Genomic DNA, 16011 nt, shown 5'->3' with positions numbered 1-16011 from the left:
CCAAGGTGCTGTGGAAGAATTATTCTCCCTGTGTACTCAGTACTAGGCTCCACGTGTTTGCTGGAATACAGCTGCATGTATCATGCTCTTAAGCACCAAGGCACAGCTCAGCTCTCTTGGATTCAGCCTAAAAGCCTGACTGCTGAAGGCTGATGGATACCTGGGCATGGCAGCGTTAGATTAGATTTTAAAATAAAACATTTAGCCTTTCTGTTTGTGATGGCTGTTAGCATGACCTCAGCATAACTACTGCCAGAACACAATTTGCTGAAGGCTGCAGAGAGCCTTTAATGATAGCCTGGAGATGTGAAGGGTTTTATTCACCTTCACAGCATTTTTAATTCCAGAGCAGCACTACTTCATCAACGAATGAGATGTGGCAGAAGAACATGGGGCTGATCACTCAGCTTAACACACTTTGCAAAAGTAAATAATCCAAAGTGTATTACTGTGCCTGCATTTCTCTGGGTGATTTGGGAGTGAGTGGCCACTGCTGCTTTCCTCATAAAGAGATGGAAGAGCCTCGTCTCACTCTCTCTGAGGAAATCTCTTATCAGCCCAAGCTGAAAAATTGCACTGGAAAAGTAATCACTGCCAGGGCGCAGGGCACTTTGTGATTTTTGCAGGTTGCAGTTTGAGGCCTGCATCCTATGGGGAGTGTGCAGGCTGTCACTGATGTGACCTCTCTGCAGCTATCTCACAGCTTATGCTGGGCAAGGTCACTTAACTGTATATGCCTCAGTTTATTTGTGAAGTGAGGTTAAACATTAAAAAGCAATAGACAAAAGTATTTCTTAAGTTTTTATAAATATCTAACACCTGGAACTTTTAAAGATATAAGTTACTCAACTGATATATCAAGAAGCACTGATGAGGGAATGGGAAGTCAACGGTAACAAACCACTCTAACATGGTGTCTCCAAACCTTGCTCAGAGAGGTGCTTCACTGAAAGACATGCAGTTTCTTCACATGCCTGGTGTGCCTGGCAATACTTGCAAAACATTAGCAAACAGAGATACGGTTTAGAAGTCTTCATCATCGAAGGTCTCAGTGCACCTCAGCATCACAGTCTCATAATCGAACTGAAGATCTTCTTCCTGAAAGCCCCCCCCAGATTCAAGCAGGATTAAGAACCACAGGAGTTGATTGTGTTTTAAGCATACAGTGGGTTGGTCAACTGCTGACCTGTGTCAGCTAATGTGCCATGAGCCCTCCTTCCTCTGAATCAGCAACCAGCACTTGTGAAGTGCCTGAGGTGCCTGATGAAGAATGGCTCAAATTTTCAACTAATTTATTTCTAAAATCACAGGGCTCCACCCTGTGTCTATTTACATCATTTAGACAGCTGTGGTAGCAAGTGGGTCACATAACAGGCTCTGAAGATATGAGAGCTTCCTTTAGCCCTTAACTTCTACTGACTCCAGGCTTTGCTGCTCTTTTAGCAATAGACGGAAATGGTCTTCTCTTTTGCCAGTTCACAGAGGATAAGTGGCTCTTGAGAAATCAAAGTCTAGGAGATGAAAGTGTTCATCTAGCCCACCTTCTGCATTGATGTAAGACACTTTAGGGCAAGACTGCTTTTAAAAATAGGTGCTGTTTAAAAAATGTATAGCTTAGGAAGCACTAAATCCCACTTGCTTGTCAAGTGACTCATCTAAAATCCATAATTTTAAAAGAAAGTGTGCCTTTGAAGATGCAAAGGTGCTCAGTGCTATTTAGAAAAAAACCCACACACTTTGGACCTCAATCTAAATTAATTTTTTACTGCCTTTGCTGCTAAGCATCTCTTATGATGTGACCTTAAGACAACAGCTCTTGAAAAATGATAAGATTGCTTAACTAATCTATGCTCAGAAATACTTCTCTATCACGTACCATGGAAGCATGCTCCTGTTCTCATTTTTGGGTTACTGTCCTTTTAAGAGCCCTCCCTTTCCTTGTCCAAATGATTTCCTCTCTCCTCTTGTGTGAGTCTCTCAAGCATTTTATACCAGTGGGGTGCATGCCCTTGGCAGCCTTGAGAGCCAGGGCAGTGGCTCAAGAGGAGCTGCACTCAGCGTATCTGTGACTACGAAATGGTGAACATACACAAACCAACAACAGTACTTTGTACCTGGACAGTTAACCAGAAATGGCATAACAGCACTTGCCTGTAAGGACCAGCAATAAAACTTGTCACCTCATCAGCTCTGCAGATGAAAGGAAAGGAGACCATAGGCTGCCTTTCGTATTTCAGTCAGGCGCACATTGTATGCCTCGCCTTGGTGCTGTACCTGCTACCCACCTCTGTATCTTCCACAAGGTCTGTGCACAGTGTGCCAGGACATCACTTTATCCTTGGGATAATTTATCCCAGCACTACCCAAAGTCCCAGGCTAGTGTAGCACCAGCACAGGTACCATGTCAAGGGGAGGGGAATGCAGAGGTTCAGTTACACCCATAAGGCAAGCAGGATGGGCTCCTTTCCCTGTCAACTCCAGGAGTCTCCAATGCTCCAAGTAGCCCAATTTCTGCGGTAAGGTACGTAGCCTATACTGAGCTCTCTGTTGCTGCCTGAGTTGGTGTGTTTCAAGCTAGCTGGAACACCTCCTATCCCAACTCTGCAACCACTCCCATAACTGCCTTAGTCTCTCTGCTTTCAGATGGAGCTGAATTTCTGTTCTCAAAACAAAATACTCTTGTCAGTTGTATTTTTTTTTGCCTCTTGGCAGGACTCTAGACACGCTGTACTGCAGTTATCTAAACCAAAACAGATTGTGACCTTCACATTATCGGTACTGTAACCTGGGTGATTTCTGCTCAAACTACCTTTTTATTGTCTTATCACAGACAACTCAAAGTTCCCGCATAAAAGAAGTGTGTGCAGCCTTTTATTTCCTTTTAGATCCACAGAGCTCAGTCAACTGCCAATCTGCAGTACTTCAGCTTCTTTTGCTGCCTGTCTTCCCATCACTTCCATTTTCCTAGTCTTATTTCAAATGTCCCGCTTTCAAGCTTGAAAGAGACACTACCTCTTCTCGTACCATCTCATCTGGGAGCTGTGAGATGGATTTGGGCTCAGACATAACAATGCAGCACCAAGCAGAAGGACAAAATGGGACCAAGTAATGCCGCCAGGTAGGACATTCACAAAATAAATTTAAAACTGGAAAACACCGTATCACGCCTAAAGCTCTTCTTTCTTTTCTAAGAGTGCTCTGTTCACGATCATTTACATAAACACAGGAAGAGCTCTGCTCTTACACAGAACATAGCTGTTCACAGACCAAAGGGCCGTGTAGATCAGTGTCTGGTCTCTGACAATGGCCAGGAGTGGATGTTTAGACAAAAAGTGCAAGAATCGTGCATGCAGTGTGCTCTGTTCCATAATATATGCTCCCACACTATGGCAAACTGTCATGTGAGGATCTTCTGAGCTGGAAATTCTATCTGGACCTTAAGGTTTAGTAATTGTCAATGGATTGCTGCCCCAGAAGTTAAATCTGGTAATTTGCACGTGCAAGTATTTTTTATTATGTTGTTTGTTCATTTCATTGAGTGCTTTCTAGTTCTTCTGTTAGACACAATGAATAGTCATTCTGTGTACCAAATCCACACCATTTAGGATCAAAATTTTCTCATGGTACCTCTCAGTCTTTTTTGCGGAAGCCTGCTACTCTAGTAGCTCCTGTTTAATGCCTTTTGCTGTGCCTGATGCCATTCTCTGCACCTCCTCTAGTGCTACTGTCTCCCTGAGATGGGGGAACCAAATGGCATGCAGCAGTCACTATGTGATAGATTCAGATAGTGGTGCAACACTAGTTTCTGCTTTGTTTTCTGTCCCAATCACCACTCATCACAAACACTCTATTTCCTTCAAAGGAGCATCTGCTCAAGGATCAGAGACTAGGTGGAAGCTAAGCAATAGAAAATAGAAAACCAGTGGCTACTGTGGAGGTATAATTGACTCTGAGCCCAAACAAGCTATCTCCTTTTTGATCCTCCACCCACGTGCAAGCTCTGAGCCACCTCCTTGGCAGAAGGGCAAGAAGGGGAGGAAGAACACTGCGAACACAATGACTTCTGGCTCAGCAAACCTGAAACAGTAGGCTGAGGTTAAAAGGCAGCTCAGCACCTGTTTAACAGCTCTTTCAAGAACACAAATACCCTACTCCTAAGGCCTGCCAGTGGAGGGCTGAGGGTTGGGACTCAGCCACCCAGACAAGCAGAAGGTTGTCCTACTGAGCTCTGAATGAAGCAACTGGAGGTTAATGGAGAACTGCGAAGTGAGCTTCACCTGCTCAGATAATATCACTCAGGCTTTTCCACAAGGAACTTTCATGCAACCGATAAATAATAAAAAAAAAAAATCCTCATGTCGTTTGCCATTTTGAATAATATACTAAGCAATAATAACCCCTCACACTTCGCCTCTTACAAAGGCAATCCTACCGACCTTCTGGAATGACGTATCTGAAGTGATGAACCCCAAGTTCTTATTTGTAATGATTCTGGACAATATGATCAGAAGCACAGAAAACACAACTCCCTTTCTGACAAGGACAGAAGTACATTGCTCCTTCTATAATGCATCCTTTGGCAAAGCTTACCTGGCAAAACTGTGTATTAGCAAAGAAGAGGCTTTTTAGGAACTCGGTGATCTGCAGATAGAGTCTGTGGTGATCCTCTGGATTTTCAGAAGTGCAGCTTGCAAATGCTGAACTGAAAATGGAACCAGATACTATATTTAATTCTGTTCCCTCATTTATCCTCCTACTTATTTTCTCTCCTCTACATTTTACTTATAAATTAAAAAAGATTCAAATTGTTTCCAAGATGATTCTGGTATTAAAGACAAAAGCCAAGCAAGACAGAGAGGAGCAGAGGTGGACATATTGACAAGATATTGTCTAACAAATGCAAAGAAGATATGTAAGAACAGAGAACAACAATACAAGAAACCAGTATCAAAACAAATAGATCCATTGATATATGACAGCTATAGTAACACTGTTTTGCAGAAAAGTATGTATCTGTTATAACAGAGAGAAATAATGGTTATTTGGTAGTGTATTTGTAGGGCTGTTCAGAGGAACAGCTTTGACTTCTTCTGTAAAGTTTTTGAGTGAATGCAGTAATGTGGTCATGAAATTACATATTAATTATCACTGGCAGGTTGGTACTCGGGTAACAGGTAAATTTGACAAAAAGCTAAAATATTCATTCTGGACCTCACCTCTATATTCTCCTTGGGATTTTACAAAGTTCTGCCATCACGCCTCTGTCCAGAATTACAAGGCACAGAGTGATAGGGAAGGAAGGAAACAGGATAAATGTTGACTACTGAAATACTAATCTGATTTTGGACCTAAAACAGATTGCAAAGATGATGGCAGTACACTGCAGTATTAAGGAATACTTAATCCTACTTGAAATGCAAACAGCAATTGTGACCTAATAAATGTTATTTAATGGATACAAGTATATTCTGAACAACAGCCAAAACAACCTTATTTCCATTCATTCTGTTCTGCAAGTGCAAGGTGGAATGGTGGTGAAAGAGAAAAAGATTCACACTAAAGAACTCTCTAAATATGGAAAAATATGTAGAAAATGGGATTTAAAAATACAGATTAAAACCATTATTTGCAAAGAGAAACAATCCTAACAAAGACTAAGTAGCAAGAATGCATAAAAGAGAAGTCATAATGTGATCTTCCTCTTCAGAAAAGCAACCCTTTCCTTTCTTTGGTCTACTGGGAAAAATCAAAGCCAGTACCAGCTTTGTATCTGATGTGTTCTCTTTTAGGTAACTCATCTGACCTGCAGAGGAAAGAGATGTTATTATTTAATAGGTCTTGTGTTTCTCTGATGTTATTGTTCAGGTCAACCACATTTCAGCTTGATCACTTCCTTGTGATTGAATTAAGGTGCTTGAAAAAAGTAAGGGAGACAATATTAAAAAATGATAAATTTTGTCTCAATAAATGAGACTACAGTTTATGATTAGCTGACTTATCCAGGGAATGCCTTATGGTCCTCATAGACCTGATAAGTGAGAGAGAAAAAAAGAAAACATTACAAATACTGGAATTTTAAAAGATGGAAAGCTATGCAGAGTGGTGAAGAAGATCAGAAAGACCCCAGTTACCTGAAGTGATGGCATGCTCTCAATAAGCGATTCTTATTGATTCTGCCATAAATGCCTATTAATCATTTCACACTTGCACTTTTAGAGACAGTATTACTGCAAGCACAACTGCTGGAGGCTGCTATCCTAACCATTTACTAAAAGTTAGGCACAAAAAAGGAAGCTAGGCTATTGCCTTACTCCACAGAAAACTTGCTGTGGAGTACTGACAGTGGGCTATTAACTTACTCTGTCTAGCAAAGGGGATGAGTTTGCAATTTACCTCTGGCTAGACATTCCCTGAGTCTCACTTCTGTCAAGGGAACCAGCAGCAACATCAAACGCATCTTCAAACATTACCTATCAGAGAAAACCTTCAGATGTCAACATAGCCAGCCACCTAAAAGTTTTACCTAGGGCATCATTTTTAATAATGAAGTATTTAGAAGCATGATATTCTTTCTTTCTATTTAACAGGTATGATCACGGCTAGAATAAACCAAAAGGGTTTTGTGGAGACAGAAATAATATGGAATAACTGTATTTCATGACTAGGAACACAAGGTTAGTCCATTCCCTTAGGCCTGTGCTTCAACCTCTAGGAATTAGGTACATCTCCCCAAAAATCAATAAAAACCATGAATCGTATCAGTGCTTTAGAGACTTGACTGTGGGCTGCTGCTTATGGCTGGAGATCTCAGCTGTACCAGACAGTCTCACCGAATCTGATTCTGGTGTGCAACCTGGCTTACAAAGGAGTTTAGATGCAGCCTGTGGCAGACTGATAAGCTCATTAGTTCACTCTGCCTTAATGCAGTCCGCACATCATCTGTGCCAGAAAGTACTGCACATCCAATATCCCTATGACATTTCCTGAGGAGGTCAACAATATGAGTTGTGCCCTGTGACTCAAAAAGAACCTGTCAATGCAATTTACTCATATGTTAAAGGTGGACACCTGTACCTCCCTTGCAGCTAATAAAATTACACACGTGTCTTTGAGCAGCTAGTTGCTTAAGTAATCAGTGCTCCAGGAACAGTTTACAAAGATCTGGCTGTTATTTCATCTTTTCAACAAATGTCCTGGTCTACTCAGTCACTGACTTCTTGGCTTTGCAGAGGTTCATGGCACAGGCAGCCATTAGTCCTGTACCACTGGAGCTGGTCTACAAATACTTTCTCTTTGCTACCATGTGCTTTGATGAAAAAAAAAACCACCTGAACCAAAACACAGCAGGCTTTGGCAAACTGGGTATTCCTTCTGGATACAGATCATCTGTGCTCCTTGGAGTGTCTACAGAGCACAGTGACTGTATAATTCATGTTCTTTCTCCCTCCCCCTGGAGCAAGTTAGAGCAAATTGAACCGTTATTTAGTACAGAAACTCTACAGGTCAGTGGAGACTAGCAGGATTACTATCACTGCACTCCTATAGCTCGCTGTGTATCTTACCAAGAGATCATTCAATGCAGACACTTACTCAAAGACTGCTTATTGTCTCCACTTATGCATTCAAGTGGTCTTGGGCAAGCTTAATTACAACTACTGTATGTTTCCAATTAAAAGCTGCAGAGCCAATTAACATCTAAAGGCTTGGAGTTTCAGAGTCATGTGATGCATGTAACTGAGCACTTACTTCTTCTGGTGTGGAGACTGAGGAACCAGTGGCTTCCTCACTGTTACCCTGGCTGTCCCTCACACTACCTTCAGTGCACGCAGGCTCCTGGCAAGCAGCCTTAGGGTTCATGAGGAAATCTCTCTGGCTACAATACTGCAAAATGCTGTCTCTCCTTTCTTCAGAAAGCTCTTGCCAGAGGTGGGAAATAGTTGTGGAGACCTCAGGAAGAGGCACCTCCTCAATGCAAACAATTCCATGCTCTATCAGCAGGTCCACTGTGTGCTTATAAAAATACAGGTATCTGTAATGAAAGAAAAGGGAGCATCTCTTAAGAGCAGGCTATGAGGCAGCCATCTACTGTAAATCAGATGGAGACTGGGGAGTAGTTCTAATTCATAACTATTTCACTGACTACCCCCTCTAAGACCTCATACAATTACTGAAGGTTGCCCAACACTGTTTGAAGATTTTAGCAACTCTGTTCTGCCAGGATTTCATCTGCAAAAGGCAGGGTCCAGCCACAGCCCCAGCAAAACTGTCTCACAACAGAAGCTCCAGGCGCTGCACACTGTACTTGCAGGCAAACCTTATTCTGGCATTTAATAAGTTTTGAGTTACTTGCCTTTGTATCCTGAGGGTTTTACACTGTTGGTCATTTTCTATACTTTTACTGGCATTGCACTACACTTAAAAGCCTTGGCTGAGGTCATATCCTGACGTATTAGGTACTATACAGACAGATAGAGACTACCCCAGGCCTGGATGCTATGACATAAAATAAGCATGGGAGCTCAATTTCCTCCATTTTCCTTCTGAGGAAATGCATCCCTAAGACTGACCTCTATGCAGTCTGTAGTGAAACCGGTCATGGAACATAAGTGACATAATTTCAACCCAGAGACTAAATCTCAGAATGAGTCCATTTCTTCTGTTAGCACTGGGTGGCACAGTGAACCAGGGATAATAATGCGTACTTTGAAAAGCAGCACTGAAGGTTATTTTATGTTAATTAAATGCTTAGAGCCTCTCAGATGAAAATAACAAGATCAAAGGAGTACAAACCCTGAGTTCTACAAACAGCAGTCATCGTTACTAAGTTTGGGCTCAAAATGATTCCTTGGAAGATGTCCCAAATGAGCACATTTCCTGACTGAACACTAGTGCATGAGAAAGTAACTCAAAAGAGTTCCGTTTTTTGTTAATACTTGTTCCAGCAAACTGATACTGAAAATCCTAACATAATTCTGCATGCAAGCATAAACATGTTCCAGTTTCCATACTCTGGAATATTTTCCACCATTGCTGGAGACAAAAGACCAGAAAGGGAGGAAGTATTCTCATGTAAGGTATTGCGCTCACTAAGGATTCTGGATGTCCATCTCCAAACAAAGGATCTGGAGTTTCTCAAACAGAAGAATATAAATCACCATTAGACTGCTTTACTAAAGAAATTAAGCTTGAACCGTGACTCAGTTATTTCCTTCCCAGCTGGAAGGAGACAACCACGTTTTGCACTGGGCAGAGTACTGTGTAGTTCTACTAATCTAGCTCCCACTGCTGGACATGTCAAAAAAGCCAGCCTTGTTGAAGCTCAAAGCATTTCTGATGTTGACCAAATAATGTGATTAGACGATCACCAAAGGGCTGTTATTTTCTTTGCTGAAGAGTCTCTGTTGTTTTATGCCCGTTATAAGAGATTATTTTTTGAGAAGAACTAGCTATGAACCAACTTCAATCTGCCATAAGACTAGAGTAAGTGCCAGAGTCCACACAGTACAGGCCCTGGACTACCCTGTCAAGGAAGAAGGGGAAAGTCAGGTATTTATGGCTCTGTCGTGCAGTCTTTGATGAAATAGGGCTTACTTCCCCTCCAAAATCTTGATTCAGCACATTTCAAGGTCTTGTAAATGATATCTTATTACAGCCACCTCCGATTCTCACAGGAGGAAAAGCTGGAACAGTAGTGGGAGGCTGGTGCCATCTACTGGCAGAGCTGCAGTCTCACTTTGATGAAAAACTCAATAATCCAAGGGAATCTTACAAATAAGCACCAGTTCAAAGCGAAAGAGATGAAGGAACTGCCGAAGTTTTTGCTTATGGCAGTAATGCTGTGGAAGAGGATGCCAGCTGCAGCTGTGGATTCTCCTGCACTGCATATTCTTAACTCTGGAATGGTTAGGGTGAAATGGACTTTGCTTGATGGTACAGGATAGATTAGACATCCATCTGTGTCTCAAATCTTTAAAATCAAATGATCATTTATCCTTTTGGAAAAGGATCCATGACCTCTAAGTACCTCCTAGTGCTGTCTGACAGCAAGGGGAAGAATGTGATGATTAATGTATTCAGTCTTAAGATATCAGTAACTTGGAAAAAAACAGTAATTTTACCATTACAACCCCTGACTAATATACATGGACCACTGACATGAGAACAGTGTTCTTTGATTTTTAGGTCCTGCATCAGGCACTTAGAAGCTGATCATAAAGGGGGTTACACACTCACACCCACTAGCTGTAAGTGTAACACATATGTAAGTGTTTAGGTTCCACTCCTCCTGCCCTGCCATGTTGCAGACTTTTTGAGGAGTGCTTTCTGGTATCTTCCAGACCACCGCTATTCTGCAGCCTGCAGGCTGAGGCTACATGATCTTCCCTGATTGCATCCAGCCTTACCCTGCTCTGATCCCGCAGAAAAAGTACTCCAAGCTGCAAGGAGCTAAGGGTCTATTTCTGGAAGGGGCAACAGTGTTCAAGCTCTTCATAACAACACCATGAGAGGCAGGATGAACATCCCTGTGGGGCGAAGTATCTGCCTACCTCTGGTTCCTGCACCTCCGCAGAACACATATGGCTACACTTGAGAATTTCATCTGGTGCAGCAACTCCTACATTCCTAAAACCTAGCCCCACTGCAGGGATACAACTTGGCAGTGGTACTGATACCACGAATACCCAAGGACATGCACTTGCCTAAATCATTCTGGATGAATAACCTCCTATTCCATCTGATCTTGACTGTTAAAACACTACTGTTAGAAGGTATGTTGCATCTTACTCTGCAAGCTATATGGGCAGCGGTAAAGCATGGCCACACAGGGACTGACACACCTGAAATAATTTTTTTTTTCTCTTTCTTGAAGATGGGTGGAAAATTTTCAGGGATTTTCCAGGGCCTGGAGAGCTGGGGGCTGCTACGACACTGGGAATGGATTCACATGCAAGTCACAGGTAAGGGACTTGGGAGGCGCTCGGCCTCATCACCAGCAGGGCCAAAATTGCTGGCACAAGGCTTCTACAAGGCAGATGCAGGCTCCAGCAGGGCTGCACAAATAGCAGTGACTGGATGTACAGTGTTAATGCAAACAAATTAAAAAACTGAGGGCAACTTGGAATGCACCTACCGTTCAAATTCCACCAGTTCCGGGGATGAAGTGTCTGAAGACTGGATCAGTTCTGGCTTCCCATCTTCTTCCAGTGTTTGTTTTTCACATTCTTCTATCAAATACCAGACGGTAGAGTCACTCTCACTCACAGTTTCCACGGCTGATGCAGTGCTGGAAAGAACACAGAGAAAACAAAAAGCCACATGAACAACTTCTTAACTAGATTAATAAGGCCCTTGTCACTGTCACTCCAGAGTCCAGGGCCATTCTTCCCAAGCCAGCTTTCTCCTCCTCCTTCTGCTCTGCAGGCAAATGAGAAGTCTTTGACAGAGATCAGCTACACAGAAGAGGAAGAAAATACAAGCACTGCCTGGAAGTGAGACCAGCGACGTGCTTGAAGTGTTCGTGCACTGTACAGGATTACAGGGGTCCAGGTGAAATCTCTTAAGCTTTTCCTCACTATGAAAGGCCTCTGCTTGGAAATTCAGTGCAAAGTATTATCATCTTTCCTTGACTGGTATAAACCCTTACCTGTCATTGCTGAAGTGCCTCTTGACATATTCCTCCCTTACTTCCTCCAAGCTGGACGGGTTTCCATCCTCCAGACCGAAGGACTCTGTTGTCAGCAGAAAGGTGACAACTGTCACATCAGTGGCACTTTTGGCTTCCCTCTCACCCTTAGCCCCAATCAAACAGAATAATTTCAACAACTGGCACTTCAGGAGCCAGAGCTCATTAGGCAAAAATGATGTGAAAAGAGAAAATTCTGCCTCTCTTGCAATGTAACTAGCATTATTGGGAGTTTATGATCATTGAGGAACTTAGAATCAGTGCCTTCTTCCAAATGTTGGTCTGACAGAACTGATGGTGAAAACAACCAGCAAATCAAAGTCCAGGCAAGCACTAGTCAATACAGTATTTTGTGATTGCCACATAATGAAAAAATTGCGTTTATAACCCCCTGACATCCAACTCACGATTCACAAGCAGTATGAATTGTACATATATGTAAGTAAATACAAAGGGAACTTTACCTCCAAACTCTCCTCAATCAGCCCCACTTCTTGTGATCCCTTCAATTTTGCTTTGTCAAACTATTACTTATATCTATGACTGATTTTTATGGGTTATCTGAAGATGTGGGTTCAGAGATTACTCATTTTAAGCACTGAGACTTTTAATTGATGCAAATTACTGGACGTGCAAGTTGCATGAACAGCAATGTTTTTTTTACTAGCTGACAGTAATTTGGATACTCGAAGGGACATAAAAATAAGTGTCCACCACACCAGCCCCCAGTCCTACTTGCCGCCACTGGAGGCAGTGGCCAGCATCAGTAAGCAGAAGGCATGGCTGGCACGGGCGAGAAGCCCCGCAGCGGGAGCTGCCTCAGCTGCTGACAGCACATCCCAGACCGGCGTGACGCGTGGTGTCACAGATGCTAACGGAGGAGGGCATGAAGACAACCCACCAAGCTGAAAGAAAACAAAACTGCAGCACCTCCCTTAACAGTTTCTATTGGGGTAAATTCTTAACTAGAGGCTTCCACTTCCATACTAGGAAAGCCTTAGCAGCCTCTCTGTCCCTCTTTACCTCGCACCAGAGCCTGCTGTTCTGAAGTCTAAGCTCTGGCTGTGCATGACTCGCAGTGCTGGGTGATCATGACTTGCGGTGTGGCCAGGAGGAGCACACAGACTCCTGCAGCCTCTCAGCGGGAGCCCAAATGTGCAGGCTGGGGACCCACGCCAGCCCCACACCTCCTGGGGGTGAAGCGGCAGCAGGGTGACAAGGGCACTCTGCCTGAACTGCCTGCTGCCGTGGGATAGCAGGAATTGCTTGTTTCCTTCTATCACCTAGGCTGGGGATCAGGTAGGAACAACTGAGAGTCAGAGAGGGATTTCTGAGGTGCATTGTTTCGAGGGCCAAAAAACTTCTTGCTGTCCCTTGCTTATTGCTACAACTAAAGCCACAGTCAGCTCTAAGGCTTTAATGTGTACCTACCTGTCTCTAACAAATAAAGAAAAAACAAGTGCAGACACCCTGTCCAAGGCAAATACTTGCATGCAGTTACCTTTCATCTTCAGCAAAGAACCCAAGGTTTGCTCCAGCTTCTGGATAGATTTCTTAGTCTTACGCAAAACCTGATACTAAACATAAGAAGAAATCAGAACTGATTGCTCTCTGCTCTGCCTAGATTCATGTTTTAACATGCCTTGGATGTTTTCTCCACTTTTCCTTCATTTTGACCTTCAGTTATCTCACTGTCTCTGTGAAAACAACTGTGTTGTTTCACCAGCTTCCCTTATCCATATGAAAAGGAGAAAGAACTAATACCAGAGCAAATTTAAATATTGAATATAAATATTTGGGTATATATTATGCAATACATACACATAACACCCAGTCACAGAGACACTTGCTATTTAACTCTGATCTTTCATCAGCGAACAGGTCTTGTTTGGATCGCTCTCTTCTTGGAGCGTGTCCAGAAATACAATGCTGTGAAGTCTTTTTGGATGTCTACCAACTTTAGGCATAAGACTTTACTAATCATTTCCCATGAAAATTTTGCTAGGAGAATCCTTTGCCATATTCTACTCTCAGATACACTGATATAAGCTGGAATAACTTCAGTGTTGCACATCATTCCTTCATCATTTCTAGCACGCATAACTGAGAACATATGGCAAATGCATTTCAACATGGACATCTCAAAAATATTTCAAGATTTATGATTGGTGAGACCATCCACAGTCACCTTAGACAGGATGTCTACCTTGCAAAGCTTTCACACTGGATGTTTTAGCCAGACACTAAGCACTAGGATTACAAGTTAATGTGTGCATTTAGGCTCCTGAAGACATTGAAGTTTATCGGCCTCCAAAAGTCATGCAAGGGGCACACGATACTATGAAAAAGCAATTTTAAGAACTGGTATGTGAAGATAGTCCCCTTAGACTAGACAGAACAAGCATCTGTTTAGTCTTGGCTTCTGAGAACAGGGTGACTTCAGCTTGCATCTTGTTCAGACCACGGCAAACTGAACTCTTACCTCGACCTGCATGACAGGTAAGGGGCTCAGCAGGCACAAGCCCCAGATAGCAGTAGTTTGCATGTTCAGAACCTCAAAGCCCTTTACAAGGACAATTTCTGTCCAAAACAGTCATTACCCTCTCCATGTTACAAACCAGAAAACAGAAAGTAACCAATTTAACCAAATGAACTGGTGCCAGAGTTGAGGATAAAAGGACTCCTGATGTTTATTCCTCTGCCTTGAGCATGGCAATATCCATATTTTCAGTGGCATTTTGGGTCAATTTAATCTTTATAAACAATTGTGTTTTGATTAGGTAGTTTATTAGTTTAGTAGAGACCAATAATCAGTACTGGTGGTTGTTTTTTTCCTGATTTAGTTTTCCAGAGTGTCTTGAAGACAGAGTGCACCTCATAAGGCTGAATGAATTACTCCCTGTCTGAAACCTTCTGTCCCCAAACTCACTATTCTGATTTCACAGCAAAATGCTGTGAAATCAAGGTAACTTCATCATGTGATCCCTTGATTTGTTTCCAAAACACTATAAAGAAGCCACAAAGCTCTAAGTAAGCGGCAAAAACCCTGTAAGAAAAGTGCAGATAAGGCACATGATAAACCCATGACCCAGAGACTACAAAATAAAGAATTTGCTTATGCTGAGCTGGCTGCTTTAAAGTAAGAGATCCAGGAAAGCTGCACACACTGAAATTACACACACACTGGCACCTGTAAAGATACAGTGGTCATCCTAAAAACCTGGTTAAATGTAAACATACCCACGTACAATAGCAATGCACAGAGAAATAGTAACTGCCCTGCACCTTTGAGGCTGAGTGGTCTGACTGGGATAAAACAGCTCCCCGCAAGCCACCTAAGAGTCCTGCCAGCGTAGCCCGGTGGCATGCCTGTGACAAGCGCCGCTTTGCCACGCAGGGTTCTACCTCTTGCAGGTGTGTCGGGGGATTGTGACTCACTCTGGCATGTGACTTCCCACAGTCTCCAGCTGTCTCCATCAGAAGCTGCAATGCAGTATTTATTTGCGCTGAACAAATATGTAAGTGAAGAAAAAGAAATCTTACAGCTTGTGTAACGGACAGATAAAAAAAGTAAGTTTTAGGGTGACTGGGAGCACTCCAGCTCATTTTCCTGTAGGAAATTGTGGAGTTTGAAATCCTCTCTTTGCTTGAGGGATGGCACCTGTAAGTACAGACTAAAACCTAATCTACCACTAATGATAAACTGCACAACATGAATCACAGGCAAGACAAGCCTCTTGTCTCCTACACCCTTCCCTACAATGAGCTGATGCTCCGTTTCCATGGGATATCCGGGGCTTGGCTTCATAAAGCGCTGAGACTTCTCAGCTCCTACCACCGTTATTCAAAGAGAGACTTCTTCACGGCAGTGGAGGTTTTTTTCCCCAATTAACTGCGACATCGGAGCAGGCAATGATACCAGACATACTTATACATGAGAGGGCCAGACCCACGCCCAGCCGGGCCCGCTGCAGCCGCCCCGCCGGCCGGGCAGAGCCCGAGGCGCCTGCCTGGGGAAGCCCTTCCCGGCAACCCGACTGATGCCCCCTGCCCCGTTACCGACCGCAAGCGCTGCCTAGAGGTAAGAACGCCTGGCCCTGCTCTTTCTTCTACAGCCAGGAGCGGAAAGGCCGGCCCGGAGAAGCCCGTGGGGGCCCACGCCGGAAGCCCCCGTGGATCGGCCGATCGCGCCCGGCCCGGCCCGGCCCGGCCCCGCCCCGCTCGTTCCCTGTCCCCGCCGCCGCGCTGCTGCCCGCCAGCACCCAGCAACATGAGCCGCACGTGGTAGAGAGCCAATCAGGACGCAGCCGGCGCCCGGCGGCGGCCAA

General features: G+C 43.5%; 1 protein-coding gene across 3 annotated transcripts; it reads right to left on the bottom strand.

Annotated features, from left to right (window-relative positions):
• Positions 1 to 788: 788 nt before the first annotated feature.
• On the bottom strand, positions 789 to 15974 carry STRA8 (stimulated by retinoic acid 8). Of its 3 annotated transcripts, none has more exons than XM_042792822.1 (9): positions 15946 to 15974; positions 14969 to 15166; positions 13185 to 13260; positions 11645 to 11729; positions 11132 to 11284; positions 7747 to 8029; positions 6394 to 6470; positions 4591 to 4702; positions 789 to 1098 (listed from the first exon to the last, which is right to left on the bottom strand). In XM_042792822.1, the coding sequence occupies exons 2-9, from the start codon at positions 15158 to 15160 to the stop codon at positions 1024 to 1026; spliced, it is 1053 nt and encodes a 350-aa protein (XP_042648756.1). In that variant the 5' UTR covers positions 15161 to 15166; positions 15946 to 15974; the 3' UTR covers positions 789 to 1023. The 3 variants fall into 3 exon arrangements, with proteins under 3 accessions (XP_042648756.1, XP_042648755.1, XP_042648757.1); XM_042792821.1 differs by lacking the exon at positions 15946 to 15974 and adding an exon at positions 15747 to 15882; XM_042792823.1 differs by lacking the exon at positions 15946 to 15974 and adding an exon at positions 15747 to 15882 and having other exon boundaries at positions 15122 to 15166.
• Between the last annotated feature and the right edge of the window lie 37 nt (positions 15975 to 16011).

This window comes from Tyto alba, unplaced genomic scaffold, assembly GCF_018691265.1.
Source record: "Tyto alba isolate M040663 unplaced genomic scaffold, T.alba_DEE_v4.0 Super-Scaffold_2, whole genome shotgun sequence".
In the NCBI taxonomy this organism is placed as follows: domain Eukaryota; kingdom Metazoa; phylum Chordata; class Aves; order Strigiformes; family Tytonidae; genus Tyto; species Tyto alba.
Note: the sequence above shows the minus strand (reverse complement) of the source record. Positions and strands in the feature narration are given on the sequence as shown.

Bases quoted from the DNA above. Each gene is read 5' to 3' on its own strand.
- STRA8 (XM_042792822.1), bottom strand. From the start codon at position 15,160: ATGGAGACAGCTGGAGACTGTGGGAAGTCACATGCCAGAGTGAGTCAC. The intron at 11,285-11,644 runs GTAAGGGTTTAT...TGTTCTTTCCAG, and splicing joins AGGCACTTCAGCAATGACAG to CACTGCATCAGCCGTGGAAA. The intron at 6,471-7,746 runs GTAAGTGCTCAG...TTTCTCTGATAG, and splicing joins CAGTCTCCACACCAGAAGAA to GTAATGTTTGAAGATGCGTT.